This window comes from Podarcis gaigeae (genome assembly GCF_964106915.1).
Source record: "Podarcis gaigeae genome assembly, chromosome: 1".
Classification (NCBI taxonomy): Eukaryota; Metazoa; Chordata; class Lepidosauria; order Squamata; family Lacertidae; genus Podarcis; species Podarcis gaigeae.
Genome location: NC_139678.1, coordinates 74513660 through 74536193, shown reverse-complemented (window position 1 = coordinate 74536193; position 22534 = coordinate 74513660). Strand labels below are relative to the sequence as shown.

Genomic DNA, 22534 nt, shown 5'->3' with positions numbered 1-22534 from the left:
AGCTGAATGCCAGGTACGCATGGTGTAAATATACAAACGGGTGTTAAATAGCAACTGTACACCCTGGTTCCAGTTAACATTACTCCTAGGAGTTAGCTGTCCTGGACAAGGATTTCTTCAAATCAGGAATACAGGGTTTATTTTACTTTGCATATTTCTGCCATGGATTGTTCAGGATCAGTTCACAGAGCAACTTGTGGGCAAGGCTTCCTATGGAAAGAAGCTTCCAGGTGAACTGTAGCAGCTATCCGTTTTGACAGCCACTACAGGCACCCATAGAATGCCTCCTTGCAGCCTCTTTGCCACCTACCAACTCATCCATCCACCCTTCAGCAGCACCATGTTTCTTATTTTTCAGCAAGTGTGAATGGGGGGCATCACAATAAAAGCAGTGAAGAACATGTATTTTCCAAAATATAATGAACATTTCCCAAAATGCCGGGGAACCTTCCCTGAGTATTTTGCTCCTTTTTTCATGTAAAGGACTACATGAAGACCCAAGGAGAATCCATGCCACACAGTTAAAGGACGTAGCTTCTTCCAAAGAATCCCAGGAATGGTAAAAAAAAATATCCCAGGAATTGCAAACTACAGTTCCCAGGATTCATTGAGGGAATCCATATGCTTTATATTTGCTCTACGTGTACAGTGTGGGTGTGATAAAAATATTCATTAAGGAAAGTACTGATAAGAAATGGAGGGTAATTGTAATTATAAAAGTTTGTAAAGAGAGAGGGGAAGTTCTCTTCTTTACTGTCTCTAAAGAAAAGGCAATTAAGCAACAAATTAAAAAGCACTCCCCCTATTTTTTAAAAAAAAATCTTAATGTCGTGAGGAGGTGGTAGAAGCCAATAGGCTCTGTCCAGTAGTAACTGTACAAAACCACAGTGGTGGTGATGGGTGCTGAGATCCCTGCAACTGTCATTCATATTGGAAGTAAAATATATGCACGCCCTACAGCAATGACAACCCAATTAGCTTTTAAGTAAAATCCCAAAAATAAACATTAGGGCAATATCTTTATTAGGCAATGGAAAAAGTTCAAAATCAGGGTGCAGAAAAATAGTGTTTTGGAGAAGGCCAAATGTTGCCTTCAGTTGGTCTAATAAGCATATTCCTATAAAGTGAATTTTGGAACTTCCAGAGAGATAGTTGTTTTATCCAATGATATCCCTCAAGTAAGAGCAAACAGAAAATGAGCAGAAAATGGGTAATGCACATACAAAAATGTTCAAATTGTATGTGGGCTAATTGTTGTGGCTAATTTTCCCTTCCACCAATAACAAGGAATCTCTAAATTGCAGAGCAATGAGGTCTTTGTTTACAGAAATGGAAGACATTGCTACTTCCTCTGTGTTCAGCTACATCCAATGATTCCATATTTGAACATTTTGCATGTAGCTCTCAGAAGTGCTTACGGTATGCTCATGCACACAAAATACTAACAAGCAGTGGAACAGCATCTAGAGTATGCCTTGGCTAATACCACATCTGCCTGAAATTAAAGCCACTTGGTTTCAGATTCTGAATTCACTCTTCAATACAGGACCTGTCCATTTTGGTGTAGGGTTATGTTGGCAAAGCTTTGAAGCTCACCACTATATATGGAAAGAGGTACAGAACTCATGGGTAAAAAGATTCAGGACAGATAAAAGAAAGTTCTTCATGCAGAGCAAAGCTGGACTATGGAACTCACTCCTATAGCAGGTGGCAATGACCACCAACTTGGATGCCTTTAAAAGAATGGACACATTCCTAGCAGATAAGGCTATAAATGGCTACTAGCCATGATGACCACTAGCTTCTACTTTTTGAGGTTTCTCCATCCATTTGAATGAAAGGGTCTAATCTTCAGAAGCGTTCCTTTAAGCAGGCGGATCAGGTTCCTTCACTGAAATGAATGGGGATACCCTTGCAGGCAGGGGCCCGCCATAAGCACATTAGAAGTCCTATAGCAGTAGACAAGCCAGAGATTGAAGCAATGATATTCTTCTAAACTTTAGAATCCAGGGGGTTCTAAATGTTTTGAAGATGCTTTGCCTGGCTGGAATGTGTCCTCTTCCTTGCATGGATGGAGAGAGGTGTGATGGGGCGCTGATGTAGAAAGCTCTTACTTTTGCATGAACAGCATGTTGTATGGGTCGAATGTTGCCTACTGTACAAAAAATAAGAAGCACATTGATCCCCCACTTTTGCCTATGACCCTGTTACTGGCATGTAGTCCTTGGAAGGTTATCCTTGAGCTGATAAAGGTTCCCCACTCTCATTACAGATAATCAACACAGATGCTGCTTAAGTAGATTCACGGGGTTTTTATTCAGTTACTTCAAAGGTGCAATAGCAAAGTGCTTTTCTCCTCCCACCCCCCCCGCCCACCCCCCATTCACAGCCAGGTCTTCCTCTGTTAGTTGCAGTAGCTCTCTAGATCATAGAGGGAGCAGGAGTTTTGACAACATTGCTGCACAATTCCTCTCTTCACCTTCTCAAAGTCCTGGGGTTGGAATGGCAGTGCTTCCACTTCATTCTGTAAAGGCCCATTCACTGTTGGATGTAGAGAATACTCAGGTTGATGCATCTTTGAAATGTACTCTATGTGTGCATATGTCCGCCAGAAAGTTTGCATTCCTATCTTGCTTCAGCCATTAAAACAACTTTCTTGTAAAGTGGAGCAAACATGTGCACCCAGAAGTGTTTCGTTTCATTTAACCAATCACTCAGCTTGAAGAGACAACTGAGGTTAAGATAGAAAGGGGGGTTTCCCATACTGCCATGTGATCCACTGCAGTATATACTTTTGGAACACTTCTGGCTTCATATTCATGTCTAACTCATCTCTGCAATGGCTGTCCTGGACTGCTGCAGTAGTTTGAGCCAGTTAACTAAAAACAAGTGGCATATTCTGTATCACGGTTGGAATGTTATTCTCCACATTATGAGTCTTTTTAATGAAGTGAACCATCAGCAAATTCCCACACAGAAGAAGCAGTGAGAAACTGATGGGACGCATTCCACTCTGACCACCTTTCAACATCTGGGCAGACATATCCCTCAGAAGAGCCCCCCAATGTGTGCTATAGCAGGTCTTTCACCATTGCTACTGTAAGCTGCCATCATGTCTCCCTCTACTTCAAGGGTGGGCAACCTTTGCCCCTCCAGATGTTGCTGAACTGCAACTCCCAGAAGCCCAAGCAAGCATGGTCAATGGCCAAGGATAATGGGAGTTGTGGTTCAGAAACTTCTGGTGGGCCAAAGGGTCTCCACACCTGACTTATTTCAATATATAACAGCCTTGCTTCCTCAGTTAATGGGAGTAGAAAAAAACACTTGAAACATAACATATAATACAAGACAGACTGTATCTACTGTACTATGCAATAAAAAGAATCAAAGTATTGATTGAAAGGTTGTTGTCCCCATGTGGAGGCGAGTAAAATAAAAAATGTTTCAGGGGGTAAGTGATAGATGCAGCAATCATTGCATTCAAAAGCATATTTTGGCTTGGTCACATCCAGCATTCCATTGGTAAGGGTGCAGAACACTCTTTTTGCATGGAACAGGGCTTTCAAATACAGTGGTATCTCTGGTTACATACTTAATTCGTTCCAGAGGTCCGTTCTTAACCTGAAACTGTTCTTAACCTGAAGCACCACTTTAGTTAATGGGGCCTCCTGCTGCTGCCGCGCCGCCAGAGCACAATTTCTGTTCTCATCCTGAAGCAAAGTTCTTAACCCGAAGTATTATTTCTGGGTTAGCGGAGTCTGTAACCTGAAGTGTCTGTAACCTGAAGCGTATGTAACCCGAGGTACCACTGTAATACATTTGCTATATGGATAGCCATTTTATGGAAGCAATTCTGGACTGTCTCCATTTGCATGCTATAAAAATTAACATGGCTAAAAGTAACAAGAAGAACTAGGAGAACATTTAACATGTGAGGATGAGAGTTGAAGGCTTAAAAAAAAGCAAATTGAAAATCTTTTTCAAACACAGAAAAGAGTTAACTATGCAACCAAAATTAAGTGTGGCTTCAGAGACAGAACTGTGGAAAAAACAAGTTTTTTGAATATTGAGGCCAGTGTACATATCACAAACAATTGAAACCAATTACTTATTTAGAGTTGAGAAGCCAAATATGCAATGGGTTCCTGATGGATCGATTGATCAGAACACTGACTTCACATTTCCCTTACATTTCTAATTATAAATGGTAGAGCTTTTAAATTGAACACTGAACTTTCAGAGAGAGCAGATTCCTGGAATACAGGGTATACCGTGAATTCTGTTCACTTCTCTTCCCCCTCCCCTGGACCTGCCCCCACCAACAACACAAAGAAACACACAGGACTTTACTTTTCCAAAGGATCTGAGTAAATGTGAGATCCAGGAGAATTAATCTGACCTTAGAAAGCATATAGAGCTGAAAAAGGAAGTGGGAAAGAGTGCCAGCTCTTCCAACTTCCTCCTTCATCTCTATGTACTTTACACGAGAGGATAAAGTTACCACACTCACCACCTCATGACCAAGAGAGCAGTGAGGGAGCAGTAGGCTTGGAGACTTCATGGGCACCAAGGGAAGACCTGAAGGGCTCTTTTCAAACATTGTTCCCCTTACATTAATTCTTTAAATTAATGTACCATCATGTTGGAACCATAATGTTCACCATCATGTTGGAACCGCTTGCCTGGGAACGTCAACCATGATATAAATATTGGTGTATGCTGCCCAGCCCCCAACACAAGATTCTCTGCATCTAGAGTTATGACTCTGTGTTTAACCACCTTTCCTGTTGTCCTGCTGCTTTCCCTCAGGGGAAACTGCTCTTTAGCATCCAGTCGACACAAACAACAATTCAGGTTTTCTCCGGGTTGATGTTTGTTCCGATTGAGCACTAAAGATCAGGTTTTCCCTGGGGAAAGGAGTGGAGCAAAGGGAAAAACTACTTGGATCCATGCTTTCTAGGCACAGGACAAGTGGAAACGTGGACGAGCCATTCATGAAGAAACTATAGTATAAAACACTTTGATGCTTTTTAGGAAGTTGGAAAAGTTACCTAGGGGCTGTTCAACATTCCGCCGTGTTTTGGGGGAATAGTAGAAACCCCGCTCTCCACATACAAGGTAGAGTGCTTCCACTAGATGGGAGCCACATAGGTGCTGATTGGGAACAGCATAACTAGTAGTAGGAGCTGAAACAGCAAGCAGAGCTAGAAGAGGCAGAGATCTGATCCAGAGAGTCATGGTGATGAACAGGAGACCTTGGAAAGAGAGAGGAGAGAAATAGGTTGCCAGCAGATTAAAAAGGAGCTTCAGAATGATGGCAAATGTAAACGTTACAAATGGCAAACAAACTCTAAATGGTAATACAAATGTTAGTAGTATATATCATAAAATTCTGAAGCTTAAAAATCCGTTCCTCAGTTTGTACCCACTTCACTGCTTTGATCTGTGAAACTGGCAATTTAAAAAGTGCTACAGAATGCTGGTTCCACACTAAAAGAGAAATTGATCTTTTAGTGTGGCAGCACCTATTCTGGAAGTCCTTTGCCCATTAATATTAGACAGATGTCTTCAAGCTACTGTTTTCAAAGCCTGCTAAAAATCTTGTTTAGGTAAGCCTACCCAAGCATGTAATTATATTTGGTTGTGTGTGTGTTTTAAGAAAGCAAAATGGTTGAATTTATCCATGGTAATTTTATTATGTCTACTGTTTTTAAAGTCTGCAAGGCGAACGTTATGGCTCCTGAATGCCACAAAATCAGGAGTGAGTGTTCCGGTTTGTGAATGTTCTTTGGAACCCGAACGTCCGACATGGGTTCTGTGGGTTCCGATTGGCTGCAGGAGCTTCCTGCAGCCAATTGAAAGCTGCTCCTTGGTTTCTGAACATTTTAGAAGTCGAACAGACTTCTGGAACAGATTCCGTTCGACTTCTGAGGTACGACTGTATAAACTAATTTTTTATTGAGTGGCAAATTTTTGCTAAATAAAAATAATTAAAACTTAAAATTACTCTAAATCTTATTTTTTAAATGAACTTGATCTTCACTATTCTTCTCTTTACAGAAAGTTTTTGCTGAAGTGGTAAAATACTAATGGCAATAGGACTCTGATTTTTAACATTGAGGCCATATAATATATATTTTTGTACACTTAAATATATTTTACATGTATACCTAACATGTGACAGGGCATACTTGATAAAGTTCACGTCTCCAGATGTATGCATGGTAGGGGGCTGAGACTGGCATAGCCCATAAGAGAACCTAAGAAGAGCATTCTGGATCAGGACTATGCACACACACACACCTTTTTTTTTTATCTCAACACACATCAGTTCATACTGGTTTACACTGAATTGCATTTGCTATTTTATAGCCCTTTCAAGTTAGCTTGGAGAGATCCTTTTGGAGCTCTTCACCATTCTCATGGTACCTTTCCTGATCTATTGTGCACACTCCAGTTGAGTTTCTAAACAACTCCCAAGCATTTTGGAGTGATCTGACCTTATTGATTTCACCTTTCAACTACTCCTTTTTGACCCCTCTCTTCCCTTTGGGGAACTTTCATCTTTTGAAATCAAATGTAACTGCCCACTGCTATATGCGCACATGACACAAAGCGGAAATTTGCAAAACACAGCATGCGAAATTTCCCCTGAATGTGGGCACCATCAAACGATGTTGGTTGACAGTCAATAGCAATTCATAAATTTTGAAAACAGAATTTATATGTCTCTACACATGACTTTGGGAGCAACTTGTTAAGGGTGAAAAATGCTTTGAAGTCTTCCATTTGCCCAGCAACAGGATGTTCTAGCTGCAGTTTCAGATGTTAGAAAAGAAGCACGGCTGTGCATCACTTGGGGTCGCTCCATTGCAATTTCTGAAGTCAACCTTCAAGACCTACTTATGACTCTCCCCCATGAGTGCAACACCCAAGCAGGGTTCTGAACTCCCCAGTTTAAACTCAACTTGCTGCATCACGACAACTTAAACTCATCAACTGCTGCATCAGCTTTAAATTCAACTTGCTGCATCATGACAAAAAAGACATGGTGGAGACCACAGACTTACCTAACCAAGATGAGTCAGTGGTAGGGTCGAAGATGGCTCAGAGACTAAAGGAAATAAGTGACTTCCACCTTGTTTCCTTTCGATATTTATAACCCTTTGGCTAGTTCCAATTGCGTAAGATTTGGGCACAGCTCCACCTTCCCAGCATAGTCCTAGACCATTTTTTTTGCTGGCTGAGCACATTAAGTCAACTGTGTGCCTAGTCAACAAGTCTTAAAGATGGGGGGAAATGGAAGCTACAGGTTGCAGTTTCCATCTCATTAAACCGGCAACCTGCATTTGCTTCGCAGAATCCTTGCCTTGAGTTGCTGTGACCCTTTTAGCAGAAGAGATAATGGGGCTATTAAAGCTCCACAATTACACGAATGCTGAGCAATAGAGAGTTCTGGGATTGGGGTGGCCACCAATGTGCCAGCTGTTTCTGAAGTGCAGAATTAAGTAAAAACAAACATGTTAACGTGTTAGGTTAATTTCACCCCTGCTGGGTAACAAGTGATGAGGCAAAGCTGTTGACGGGACACTGCTATAGCCAGGTGTTCAAGAGGAAAGAAAACACTTCATTATAGCAAAGGATCACTAAGATCACATTCACTGACTACTTGAAGTAAATGTACAGACACAGAGATATGGAGATTTTATGCAGGGAGCCAGCGAGCTTCCATCTTTTAACGATATCATTACAGCTTTCATTTCATGTGGCATAAGGTAGAAGAGCACCACCACCACCCCTGGGACTATGGACATTCAATGCAGCTAAAGTACCAGGGATGCCTGGTTTATGGGTTGTATTTAGCTAAGTCCCACTCACAGTACATTCAATGATATTAATGAACCCAAGTTAGTCGTGTCTGTTAGCTTCAGTGGGTCTACCCTGAGCACCAAGTGCTACCTCCTGGGCTGGATTTAGGTATCCCAGCATGCTTGCAGAAGCCAGCGCAAATACTCTCACCAGTGCAATGGGCATTTCCCCCTTCTCCTTCCTCTTCCCCAAATTCACCCTGGAGGGTGGGGAGAATCCATAGAACAGTGTGCAGGGGAAAGGAGAGGGGAAGATCTTTCCATCTGGCTAGCAGAAGTACTCATTGAAAGACCCTGCGAGCGAGATGTTGAATTCCTCCCAATGTATTTAAAGAGCCATGCATAGATGGCAATGCCCCAGGTCCAAAACAAGTGAGTGAATGAACAAACCTGGAGGTGGGTGGAGATGGAATGATAATTTTATCCTTTGTATGTTTTGCAAGAAAGTTATCCGCTTGGTCCAGGGGGGTAATAATATTAACTTATTTTACAGGAAAATCAGGAAAGTCATTTATGGCATGTTAAACACTAAGGCCAGGTTCCAGATATTCACTTGCATGCATCAAAACCTTGCTTCCACCCTCTGCTGCCTGCATTACTTTGCGCAACTTTGAATGCTGCTCTGGAGGGTTTCCTGACAGAAAAGCCTTACTGCACACAAGCCTTTGGATCTTGGTCAAACTCATTTGGTTGGCTCCAGACTAACGTTAGCTGAACTTAGGTCCTCTTGAAATCAATGGAACAGGGGTTCCAACCTGCATAAAGTATTGGGGGAGGGGGTCAAGTAAGCCTCGCTTCACATAATCAATCACAAGTTGTGTGCGCACATACCCCATTTGAATGGCAATGCCCGTCAATTTGGGAGAGGCAGCCCCCTCAAATATTTTACGGAGAGGGCCAAAGGACCTCGGCCTCTAGGAGTTGGCTCTGATGCAATGGAACAAGTTAGTCATTATTCAGGTCCCATTGATTTCACTGAGAATTAAGTTCTGCTAATGTATAATGAGATTCAACATAATGTGAACAGGAGAAATGATGAAAGCTTATGTGGTTGCACAATGGAAGTGTTTGGCATCCGTCTGTCTCAAGAGACAGTGGAAGAGCACACCATCACAGGTAAAGTCAAACTGTTGGAGAGTTATGGTTCCTGCTGTGGCTGCAGACACCAATACAGGAGAGATGTCTGTGGAGCATTTGAGGCACTCTAAAATGGCATGTAAGTGTGAAGAGTATTATCTAAAGAGGTTTTCACTCTTCTGTGTCAAGTATTCCTTGCAGTTGCTGTCCAGTTGTAGCCAGCATAGACAACGGTCAGGGATGATGCATGTTGCTGTCCAACAACATCTGGTTCTTCAACCCTACTTTAAACCCATTAAAATAAAAATGTGACATGGACCCTAGGGAGAGAGAGAGCATTCATATATGCATGATTATTACCTGATGACATTACTTCTAAGTGATGCCTTATGCGTCCAAAACAGCCCATCATAGATCAAGTTTAGAGTTTTCATATTAACTCAGAGACAATGTTATTAAATGGAGGAGGTTATTTACATACAGTATTCAACAGAAAGCCATTGAGTGGTGCCACTGAATGATAAGATATTGGGTACAGTTTAGGCTTCATCAAAACTGAAACGCAACTGGAAGACCTATTTTGCTGACACCCAAACGGATGCAAGGACTATTAACCTTTATATTGCTCGGTTCATTTTTTTAAAAAATGGAATAAAACTGAAAGCTCACTTTTATTCCCTGTTTATCCAACACTTGGTGGGTATAACATAGCAACAATACCCTGAACTATTTCACAGCAGAATCATAGTCTTGTTTTTACAATCGTTTCCAAAACACATAGTGGTGAAAGAGAGCTTGAAATTTTGAAATTAATATGAACCATAAGTTCAGCTGTTTTGACCAAATGCCTTTATGATATCCAAATACAAAAAAGAATTAAAATCAAAACACATTTATAACAAGCCCCCTTCAAACAAAAACAAAAGAAGAAAAGGGAATGGAATTAAATGTGTGTTTCTTATCCAGAGAGTTTGCATCACCAAACACGCAAATAGACTTCCTTTTAAGCTAACCAGGTTTTTCTGCAGAAATTTGTAACGGATTACGGCTGCCTGGACAGCCATAAACACCCTTTACGACATAAAGTTTAGGTGATAGTATCAGTAAAATAAACCAATTCAGTGACATTCCCCTTAAGGGTTGTTTACATGCTGCCAGGCTGCCAAGTAAGGAATTATGAAGAGTTTCAGGGTTGTTCCCAATCAACAGCAGCAAAAAAAGAACCTCAAATTAGTTTATGTAGTCGAGGAATACGAAGATGCTTATCTATTGATGATGGAAAGTTCCACCCTACAGCCTGCCAAGGCAACAGGACAGAGTGCATCAAATGGACTGGAGGGAAACCAAGACCCCAATCAGTGATGGTGAAATTTTTCGTAGGGCTAGAGACGCCAGCTTATGAGGGCAATTGGGGGGGGACTGCATGTGTGATATCATGACGTCCTGATATCACAGATATGATCTTTGCTTCCCCCCCCCTCCCTAAGCTGGAAAGAAGCTTCCTGGGCTTTGGGAAGAAAGCGCCAGGCTTTAATACTTTAATATTCTAATTTACCAGGGGCATTTAGGGGACTAACCTAGTCCCCTTAGTCCATTGACTGCATGCCTCAATGGCAGGAACCCCTAAATCAGCCCTCATTCCTTGCTGTGGCATTTGAGTCATTTGTACAGTTTACAACATATGTAGTCAGCTCATATTTATCTAGAAAAGAAATTTCTCCTGGTTCTGAGGAGATCAATGGTTTTCTGTTCATTTATTTGGATCCCCACCTGAAACAATGGCTTCCCCACCTCAAGACAAAAACTGGCAAGTGTTCACGGGTCTAGAAAGGTTAAGAGAACCCTACACTCAATCACAGAATTCACAAAAACACAATAGCAATTGGTGTCATTTATTAACTGCTAATATATACAGTGCCCATATAGACAGCTATTTTTGCTTACATACGTAGAGTCCCAAAAGCCTATCCGATCCAGCATTCTGTTCCCACAATGGGGAACCAGGTGGCTATGGGAAGCTCATGGATGGGACGGAAATACGACAGCACTGTTCCCACTTGTGTTCCTCACAATGGTATTCAGAGGCACACCAACCCTGATACTGGAGGTAGTACACAGCCATCTTCACCATGGGGAACTGTATTCTCCACGAATGCATCTATTTCCCCTTTGAAGATATCCCGTTTGATACTACAGGATAAGAAACTGGACCTCCTCAGCCATCCCTGCTCATGTAAACTAATGAGTCGGGTAAGGAGAAAATCTCTCAGCTCATCCAGGGCTATAAAAATAACAAACAAAGATTACTGGCTACTCCCTACAACTATTATTTGATTGTGTGAACATATCTGAAGCTTCACAGATGCAGCCCAGGACAGCTGTTGACGTAAATGCACTCTGGCAGAGCACCAACCATCGGTTCAGGATTTCCCCAGAACTTCAGCTGTTCATTGAAAATAGTTCTCCAGAAGTCTTGCTTTTCCCTCTCATGCTAACCATATTGATTTATCCAGTTGAGCTTTGTTTGAATGATCATTGCCACGATGCTGTGGTTGTGGCTGTTCTGTCAAGGATCTCAATGATTAGCACGTTATTGTAACCAGCATTTGAGCTGTTGGATATATTGGTGGTAAATCTGTAGATGGTTCACAGCTACGGAAATGATACCAGTGCTTCTGCAGGCACACTTTCTGTGTGTGTTGGTTGAGCAACCTTTTGGGTGGTGACTAAAGGTTTACTCTGGGTGCAAATGGAGCCCCACTGGTTGTGAGGTCTGGCCCAGTGCTGGGACATGCAGCAGCTGTGGAAAAGTCTGGCTCTGTCATAAGCACTCAAGCTAAAATGACCCAAGTCAGGCTGATGGAAACCAGGCAAGAAATTGACCAGACTAATCTAATGAGCTGGCTTAGCCTCAAGGCTTTTATAGGACCTGTTGTGCGCCAATTGCCTTGTGGAGTCAGCTGAAAGCATGACAACTGAGGGTAAGGGAGAATCAGCTGACTCCTTTTAGGCTGGAATGGCAGCCCTTGATCTATAAGCTCCAGTCTGCCTGACCTTATGAGGCAGCTGAGTGCTAATGGCTTAGGAGGTAAAGAGCCAGAGTTCGGCTGCTGGCTTGAGATCCAAGATGGGGCCTTTTAATTAATGAGTGGCTTGTTGGCAGGTAGGGATGGGTGAAAATGGTCAATTTCAGTTTCTCACTTTAACAGTCTTAAGTTCTGTTCTGTACATTTCCACATCAGTTTGTGCAAATACTCCTAATAGACACATCTTTGTATACAATTCTGCTTAATATAATCACTTTTACAACACAGTTTTTCCTAGTATGATGCATTTTTGTATGCTACTTTTACTAATATATGCATGTTTATGCACACTTTATACTAGTATATGCATTTTTGGACACATTACCTGGCTGTTAGAGGCACCAGGCAAAAAAATTCCTGTTTAACCAGGCCTTTGGTTGATCTGATTTACACTGCCCTTTAAAAAGGGGGGGCTATTGGGTTGTGGTTGTTATTTTTATTAGGTATTTCATGATTTTATATCTTGATTTTATTCTGTGAACTGAGACCCCCGGGTATAGGGTGGTATAGAAATTCTAACAACAACAACAGGAGCAGCCACATAATATTTGGGGGGGGGTCACTTGGCACCTTCACCCCTCTCTAAAGCCTCAAATTGTGCCCCCTCTGTGAGTTCTTTCCAAAGTACTGTGCCCAGAATCTGTTTTTCAATAAAGCTCAAGGTGCAATAAATAAATGCTAGGGGTTTTAAACCAGTTGTCTGATTCCTTTCCTGCGTAGTTCTGCAGACACCTCTGCTTTTTAATCCCTTTATAGCAACCACAGGATGCCTGATGGAGTACTTGAATATGTTTTGGCATAGGAACCACTTTCCTGAGATTGCAGATTTGATGGGAAGTCGAATTGCTAAGGATATAATTGCTGCTCCTTTTGCCCATCCTGTTGCATTGCTACTTCCGATGGCACCCATAATGTAAAAAGGTACCATATAAAAACAAACCCAAAGATGTGCTTTACAGACAGGGCTCTGAGAGAGCAGGAAGAGAGGAATAATAGCAGTGTTAATAGTCTGGCACAGAGACAAGAAAACTAGGGGATGACAAGTAGCAGAACTACACTTCCAGGTCTTAACAGAGAGAGAGAGAGAGAGAGAGAGAGAGAGAGAGAGAGAGAGAGAGAGAGGGAGGGAGGGAGGGAGGGAGGGAGGGAGAAGGCAAAGCACCACTGCCCAATGCATGAATTGCTGGAGGGTGGGAGGCTGTGGGACTCATCTGCCCCCAGTTCCAACTACCTCAGACATGGCACAGGGCCAGCCCTACCATTGGAAAGAGTCAGAAAACAGACTTGGGACAGTGAGTGGATGTGAGTTGTTGGAAAACAGAGCCATGTAGGCCACATGGCCTACCTCAGTGCTACACAAAGTGGTAGTTTATGGACCAGAGCTAGTCTGTGAGCCATTGGCTGCCAGTATCCAGTGAGGAGAAGGAGAAAAAGAGGGAACTGCATGTCTGGCTGTGTAGAGAGGAAGGTCCCATAGCTGCTGCTGCTGCTGCTGCTGCTGCTGCCACCCAGACTGAGTTGAATGGTGGCAGGAGCGCTGGGGTTTATGGCACATCAAGAGAGGAAGTGAGGAGGAACAGGAACACATACAAGAAGTGGGAAGAGGCCATTGGTCACTCAAGAGGATGCAGCCCAAGAGCATCTGGCTGCTGGGTGAAGGCAAAAAAAGGTGGGAGGGAGAAGCCATAAGCCGAGGAAGCCGAGGGGGAGAGAATACTGAGCCACCATAAATTTGTGGTTGTCCACCATAAATTTGTGGTTGTCCAAGGACGGCGAATAAATGTGGGAAACTGCTAGCATGGCAGTTGAAGAAGAGACAAAAAATGAATACAGTTACAAATTTAGAGATTGAAGGAAGAAATATACAGAACCCTGAGGAGATTAGAAAGTGTTTCCAGAGATACTTCAAACAATTGTACACCCAAGGGCCACAAGATGAGGTTGAGATAGAACAATTTTTGAAAAACAATGGACTACCAAAACTGTCACAAGATAACAGATCAATCCTGAACTCCAAAATAACAAGACAAGAGATTGAACAAGCTATCCAGAACATGCAATTGGGCAAATCCCCAGGACCCGACGGCCTTACCTCCAAGTATTACAAGACATTGAAAGACTATCTGATACAACCATTGATGGAGGTAGGCAATGAAATTTTGGAAGGGAAAAGGGCGCCGGAAACGTGGAAAGAGGCTTTCATCACGTTGATACCTAAATCAGAAACTGAAAAGACACAACTCAAGAACTACCGTCCCATCTCCCTTTTAAATGTGGATTACAAAATCTTTGCGGACATTTTAGCGAATAGATTTTAAAAAGTTCTAAATGAAGTAATTCATAAGGACCAGGCAGGCTTTCTCCCAGGCAGACATTTGTTTGCTAATACAAGGAACATTATTGACATTTTAGAACTTCTGCAAACAAATATTAATACAAAAGCTGTGTTAATTTTTATAGATGCGGAGAAGGCCTTTGACAACATTTCCTGGAAATTTATGAAGAAAAATTTGGAAGGGATGGGAGTGGGACGGGGATTTGAAAATGGGATAGATGCAATCTATTCAGAACAAAAGGCTAAACTGATAGTCAACAATGTGGTGACAGAAGAGCTTAAAATTGAAAAGGGAACACGACAAGGCTGCCCTATCTCCCCTTTGTTATTTATTTCTGTCCTGGAGGTGCTCTTGAACATGATTAGAGGAGACCGGTTGGTTGAAGGAATACGGGTCGGAGCGAAACAGTACAAACTTAAAGCTTTTGCAGATGACCTAGTTTTGACTTTACAGGAGCCAAAATCTAGTACGAAAAGAGTATTACAATTGATTCGAGAGTTTGGTCGGGTGGCGGGATTTAAATTAAATAAGCAAAAAACTAAGGTTTTGGGGGAAAAACTTGACAGTTACAGAGTCAGAAAGGTTTCAGAAAGAGACAGAGTTAAATGTGGTTAAAAAGTAAAATACCTAGGGGTAAACTTAACAGCAAAAAATTTGAGTTTATTTAAGGACAACTATGAGAAATGTTGGTCAGAAATTAAGAGAGATTTAGAAAGTTGGACAAGACTGAAACTTTCCTTGTTAGGCCGAATTGCTGCTATTAAGATGAATGTATTGCCAAAAATGTTGTTTTTGTTTCAAACTTTGCAGGTTGTGGACAAAACAGAGTGCTTTTGGAAGTGGCAGAGAGATATTTCTAAATTTGTCTGGCAGGGCAAAAAGCCCAGAATTAAGTTTAAGATATTAACTGATGCGAAAGAAAGAGGGGGCTTTGCCCTGCCAGACTTAAAGTTGTACTATGAGGCTGCAGCCTTCTGCTGGCTAAAAGATTGGCTACTTCTCGAGGACACTGACGTACTAGATTTGGAAGGTTTTAATAATGCTTTTGGGTGGCATGCATATTTATGGTATGATAAGGTTAAGATCAACAAGACTTTCAAGAACCATATTGTCAGAAAAGCAGTGTTTAATGTCTGGATAAAATACAAAGACTTACTGGAAAATAAAACTCCAAGGTGGCTTTCACCATTGGAAGCTAAGGCCCGGAAAAGACTCAATATGGAGGCCAAATGGCCGAAGTATTGGGAAATATTAGAAAAAAGATGGAGATAATTGGAAATTGCAGAGTCAGGAGAAAATGAAAGACAAAGTGCGAGACTGGCTACATTATGCTCAGATTAAAGAAATTTTTAAACTTGATAAAAAGCTAGGATTCCAGGTGGAAAAATCGAAGCTAGAAACGGAATTGTTAGAGCCTAAGACTAAAGTACTTTCAAAAATGTATAACTTGCTGCTGAAGTGGAATACACAAGATGAAACGGTTAAATCGGCTATGATAAAGTGGGCACAGGACATTGGATATAACATTATGTTTGAAGACTGGGAGAGGTTGTGGACTACTGGGCTGAAGTTTACTGCATGTAATGCTTTGAAAGAAAATGTTATGAAAATGATATATAGATGGTATCTGACCCCAGTCAAACTTGCAAAAATATACCACTTGTCTGATAACAAATGTTGGAAGTGTAAGGAAAAAGAAGGAACATTCTTTCACCTCTGGTGGACTTGCCCTAGAGTGAAGGCTTTCTGGGAAATGATATATAATGAGTTGAAAAAGGTATTTAAGTATACCTTCCCTAAGAAACCAGAGGCCTTTCTTTTGGGTATTGTCGGCCAGAATGTGTTAAAGAAGGACCGAACATTCTTTATGTATGCAACAACAGCAGCACGGACACTCGTCACCAGGCATTGGAAAACACAAGATCTACCCACACTGGAAGAGTGGCAGATGCAACTGATAGACTACATGGAACTGGCCGAGATGACCGGCAGAATCCGAGACCTGGGAGAGGAGAGGGTGGAAGAAGATTGGAAGAAATTTAAGACTTATTTACAAAAATATTGTAAATTGTATGAATGTTAAGAAGGATGCTAGAGTATAAACAACTTGGCACCATTGAGCTTAAGGAAGTGAATTATGAAGATAAGATAAATTTAAGAAACGATAAAAATTTTGGAATACGTTGGTTATGTCTAAACTTTTTAAGATTTGAATAAAAGGATAGCCAAAACTAGAGATATAACATTGGAAAATTAACTATGAAGATTAAAAATAAGGGGATAAATTTGCTGAATAAAATTATAACCAGGAACGCAGGAGCGGAAGATGTGAGGGAGTCCAAAGAAGTGAAAAGATCTATGTTAAAAAATGTGATATTGTATTGTTTTATTGGCATTGTGATTTAAACAAAAAATTGTTAATAAAAAATATTTTTTTAAAAAAAAGAGAGAGGAAGCGAGGAGGAACAGGAACACATACAAGAAGTGGGAAGAGGCCATTGGTCACTCAAGAGGATGCAGCCCAAGAGCACCTGGCTGCTGGGTGAAGGCAAAAAAAGGTGGGAGGGAGAAGCCATAAGCCGAGGAAGCCGAGGGGGAGAGAATACTGAGCCACCATAAATTTGTGGTTGTCCAAGGAGTCGAGAGAAGCAGGTTTAGGACTCTTCTCTTATTTATTAAAATGTTCCTCTGAACACTGCATAGTAGCTCATAACATTGGATGATAAGCTGTGCCTTCCTTTTCAGAAGCCTGTCCTTCAACTTTCACAGAGTTTGTCTGAAAAATCAGGTCTGCTTCCCCTAAGTTATTTTATCTGCATATATTATCAGCTAGTTTACAATTCCGCTGTACAACCGCACCTGGTCACATGCTCTGTTGGACTGAGGCCATACAAAATTAGGGGAAGGGTGCATGCTTCCCATGTAGAAGATCCTAGTTTCAATCCTTGCATTGCCAGTTAAAAAAAAAAAATCAGTAGCAAATGATGGGATAGACCTTTGGCTGAGATTATGGAGAACCACTGCCTGCCCAAGTAGAAAATACTGGGCTACATAACCTTATGGTCTGGTTCATGAAGGTAGCTTCATATACGTATTTATGGGATGTGCAAATACAAAAAAGAGCCAAGGCCTTAGACAGAGATAGGCCAGAGTTCTGCCACAACTGGAAGTGAAATGCTTGCTGACTCTGAGCCTGTCATGGAAATAGCATGTAAAGGAGCTTTTAAAAACCCTGATAGGCCAGGGGAATGGGTGTTCATTCCTTCTCTGAGTCCTTTTTGTCATTGTTAATGTCTTTCCTTCTGTTCACTTTAAAAAGGGGAGCTGAGCACATAAATACCCTTTTTGGATGGCCTGGAGGTACAGACATGACAAGGAAAGTGTCCAGGGAGTGAAGGAGAAATTCAGTGCCATTTTGCATTTTAATTCAGTTTACCTATTGTGCAGTTCCTGGGACAATACACAGTCCAAAATGCAGTTACTCTTCAACCTTTGCACATTTTTGCAGTTCTCCAACCACCCCAAAAATGTGTACAAAAATACATACGGTACGTGAAAGTGTACGTAAACTGCATACATTGATGATACGTTATTTCCCATGTATGCTGTATTAGGGGAAACTGCTTGCAACTTTGTTTCTGTTAGGGAAATTTGTATATAAAATTGTTCATCCGGAACAGATAAAATATGCTGAAAGCTTGTGTTATTGTGTTTTCAGTACACAAATGCTGTGAACAAAAATATGCTTCTATGTGGTTAGACCAGCAACTGCCTCTCAGCCTCGCCTACCTCACAGGGCTGTTATGGGGATTAAATGAGGAGAGAAAGTACCGTGTGCATCACCATGAGCTCCTTGGAGGAAAAGGTGTACTATGCACGCAATAAATAAATATAATAATATGAATTACCGTATTTTTCGCCCCATAAGATGCACTTTTTCCCCTCCAAAAATGAAGGGGAAATCTGGGTGCGTCCTATGGGGCGAATGCAGGCTTTCGCTGAAGCTTGGAGAGCGAGAGGGGTGGGTGCGCACCAACCCCTCTCGCTCTCCAGGCTTCAGGAAGACATCCGCAGCCCGGGCAGCCCTGCAGGAGGTCCGGCAGGGATGTCTAGGCTGCGGATAGCAGCCTGCTTCCCGGAGCGCCGGGCGCCCTGAAAGCAGAGCGCCCGGCGCTTCGGGAGCGCATCCGCAGCCCGGGCAGCCCTGCAGGAGGTCCAGCAGGGCTGTCTAGGCTGCGGATAGCAGCCTGCTTCCCGGAGCATCGGGCGCCCTGAAGCAGAGCGCCCCGTGCGCTGGACAGACATCCGCAGCGTGGGGAGCCCTGCAGGGGTTCCCCGCAGGGCTCCCCACACTGCAGATAGCAGCCTGCCGCCCGGCGGGCGGAGCGCCCTGAAGCAGAGCGCCCCGCGCGCCGGACAGACATCCGCAGCGTGGGGAGCCCTGCAGGGGTTCCCCGCAGGGCTCCCCACACTGCAGATAGCAGCCTGCCTCCCGGCGGGTGGGGCGCCCTGAAGCAGAGCGCCCCGCGCGCCGGACAGACATCCACAGCGTGGGGAGTCCTGCAGGGGTTCCCCGCAGGGCTCCCCACGCTCCAGATAGCAGCCTGCCTCCCGGCGGGTGGGGCGCCCTGAAGCGCCGGACAGACATCCGCAGTGTGGGGAGCCCTGCAGGGGTTCCCCGCAGGGCTCCCCACGCTGCGGATAGCAGCCTGCCGCCTGAGGCAGACATCGGCCAGCCCCACAAGCTCAGGGAGGTGCAGCGCCCTTCCTCGACCTGGTTTGGTTTCCCCGACCTGCTTTTGGGGGGGAAATAAAGGAAAAAAAAATTTCCTTTATTTCCCCCCCAAAAAACTAGGTGCGTCCTATGGGACGGAGCATCCTATGGGACGAAAAATACGGTATGTATTACCAAGATCACATCGAGAGGCCAGAGAATGCATCTGGAACCAGCAATATCTTGCAACTGTGAGAACCAAAAACAGGAGTGGCATTTCCTCCCAGGTTAACTATACTTGGAGAAAGGGTTGCCTTCACAAAAGCTCCATTGGTGTTTCCTGACCCCTATATACAGTATCAAGTTCAGTCCAGAAGCCTTTTATCTATTTTATACCTGTTTAACTAATCTCAAATAAAAGCCACTAGTACAAGCTTTTTGTGTGATTGCGTAAGGTCTCATTCACATCTTTCTAGATGAACTTTGCTTAGACTTGGGTTCAACTATGATGTGGGCTAGATGCAGAAACCCAGAAATGCAATGGCAGTCTCACTTCTATATTTCTGAATGATCTGTAAACTGGTGTGTGGTGTGGTATTTTCTTTTGGGGGGGGGTTGTTAGGTGGTTGTTGTTTTTTTGTAACCCTGAGTTTCAGGATACAGATTGATTGTCCTTGGGCAGCCTGTCTCTTGATGAGGCTTTGACATTTCCTGTCTGATGATCTTGATGGGAAAAAATAGGGAAGGAAGAGAACTGTCCAGTAAGCAATTACATTAGCTCAGCAAGTACATTATGTAATTGTCGTAGAGCTTTGGAGCTAAATCTTTTTGTAGCTTTTATTTAAGCCAAGCCAGCATTGATGCTTTCACAGGTCTGTGAATTTCATGTTGATAAGATGAAAATAAGGAACCTGGTCTCCCTCCCCTGTTTATTTTTAAGAAGAAGATTTCCAGGTGGTTGATATTTCAAATCCTGCAGAGTATTATATGGTATTACCCAGTTCAGTGGTAGAGAACACACTTTGCATCCAAAAGATCCCAGGATCTTTTTCCTGGCATCTAGGATTAGGAAAGATTGCCATCTGACATCCTGGAGAGCTGATGTCCCTGAACTAGATGAACTAGAAGAAGATATCTTCCCATGTTCCAAAGATTCAGAGCCTCCTCTTCCCATGATCCACTAAACATTCTGTCACCAGATTGTGATACAGAACATGGACTTGTGTCCCTTGCCCAAGTCCTCACATGTGCTGAAGGGTCTCTCTAGGTCATGCCCTAAAATAATTTTGATTGACCATTTGTCATAAATGCATTGGGGGCGAATATGAATTCATAATCCTGGTGGCAGAACCTCTATCCTGTTTTCTGATCCCTCCTGGCCCTTAGTGCCAACACTGTTCGAGGCACTTATCAGGCACCGACACATCTGGTTCCTGGAAGCTCAGAGATCATAGATTTGCAGGAAAACAACACCAGAGCCAAAACGAAGCACCTGCAGGTTGTAGGAACTATTGGTGTAACAACCAGAAGGAGCAGGGGAGGCAAATAATCTCTTTCTTTGTTGAGATTGGGAGTTAATTCAAGTTAGTCACCATGCACTATTTCCCAGCTGCCCGGCTTCAGGTTCCCAGCTTACATCTCCCCCCCCCCCCTTAACTTCAGGTTGAAGAAATAGCTTCTCTCCCCCAATTTTCTAGGGTTGCCATAATTCCCCCCTGGACGTCAATTCTGCCTTTGAGATCCCAGTAATGTCTGGGGAAATCCGGACGTAAGGTTTGTTGTTGTTGTTTAGTCGTTTAGTCGTGTCCGACTCTTCGTGACCCCATGGACCAGAGAACGCCAGGCACCTCTGTCCTCCACTGCCTCCCGCAGTTTGGTCAAACTCATGCTGGTAACCTCGAAAACACTATTCAACCATCTCGTCCTCTGCCGTCCCCTTCTCCTTGTGCCCTCCATCTTTCCCAGCATCAGGGTCTTCTCCAGGGAGTCTTCTCTTCTCATGAGGTGGCCAAAGTACTGGAGCCTCAGCTTCCAGTGAGCACTCAGGGTTGATTTCCTTCAGTATGGAGAGGTTTGATCTTCTTGCAGTCCATGGGACTCTCAAGAGTCTCCTCCAGCACCATAATTCAAAAGCATCAATTCTTCGGCGATCAGCCTTCTTTATGGTCCAGCTCTCACTTCCATACATCACTACTGGGAAAACCATAGCTTTAACTATACGAACCTTTGTTGGCAAGGTGATGTCTCTACTTCTCAAGATGCTGTCTAGGCCTGTCATTGCCCTTCTCCCAAGAAGCAGGCGTCTTTTAATTTCGTGGCTGCTGTCACCATCTGCAGTCATCATTGAGCCCAAGAAAGTAAAATCTCTCACTACCTCCATTTCTTCCCCTTCTATTTGCCAGGAGGTGATGGGACCAGTGGCCATGATCTTCGTTTTTTTGATGTTGAGCTTCAGACCATATTTTGTACTCTCCTCTTTCACCCTCATTAAAAGGTTCTTTAATTCCTCCTCACTTTCTGCCATCAAGGTTGTGTCATCTGCATATCTGAGGTTGTTGATATTTCTTCCGGCAATCTTAATTCCGGCTAGGGATTCATCCAGCCCAGCCTTTCGCATGATGAATTCTGCATATAAGTTATGGACGTAAGGTAGTCCTACCTTTTCCCCCATTGTAGCTCAGATGATCACAGTTCAGTACAGATGATGCAGAAAGCCTTTCTACTGTTTCTCTTCAATGGGCCAGGAGTCTCTTCACCACTTCCCATGTCCACTAATTGTCTGCCTACCTGTGCTCTTGATGCACAGGAGCAACTGGGGGAAATGTCACTTGCAATACTTGGCAAGGGACAATAATTTATGAACGTAGGAACATGCCTTAGATCCATGGTCCATCTTGGTAATCGCTACTCTGAATTGCAGCAGCTCTCCAGGATTTCAAACATGCATTTCCCAGAGATACCAAGGATTGAACTTGGGACATTTTGCATGCAGCGCATGAGCTCTCCCACTCTACCCCACTCCCTTCTACAAGAAGAACGTCAGCCAGGGAGTTCCTGGGTTTTGATACAAGTTTTGAAACAGCATTAGTGGGAAGAATGCTTGAACTAATAATCTGGATTAAAAATGAATGTATCTGTGTAAATCTTAAAAAATTGTCCAGTAGCACCTTAGAGACCAACTAAGTTTGTTCTGGGTATAAGCTTTCGTGTGCATGCACACTTCTTCTGTGTAAAGCTGTTTATTTGGTTTTTGGCAGCATCAATTTAGGGTGCCTTCATGCACACCAGGTTGTCCCTGTCCCCACCCATCAAGCAGAATTCTTGAAATAAAATCTGTCAACTCTGTATACCAGAGGTTTTACCTTTCTGAGTCCATTTCTCCCTTGACCAACCACTTTCTTTCTGCGGCACCCCTCACCTGCAGAGCTGGCAGCCTCTCACTTTTTTTCAAAC

At 43.0% G+C, this 22534-nt stretch overlaps 1 protein-coding gene across 1 annotated transcript; it reads right to left on the bottom strand.

The window, feature by feature from the left end:
- Positions 1-2404: 2404 nt before the first annotated feature.
- On the bottom strand, positions 2405-7096 carry LOC310839798 (insulin-like; the record flags this gene model as incomplete). The annotated part of the gene is made up of 3 exons (XM_083728733.1): positions 7071-7096; positions 5052-5255; positions 2405-2541 (listed from the first exon to the last, which is right to left on the bottom strand). The coding sequence occupies exons 2-3, from the start codon at positions 5236-5238 to the stop codon at positions 2405-2407; spliced, it is 324 nt and encodes a 107-aa protein (XP_083584859.1). The 5' UTR covers positions 5239-5255; positions 7071-7096.
- Positions 7097-22534: the final 15438 nt, after the last annotated feature.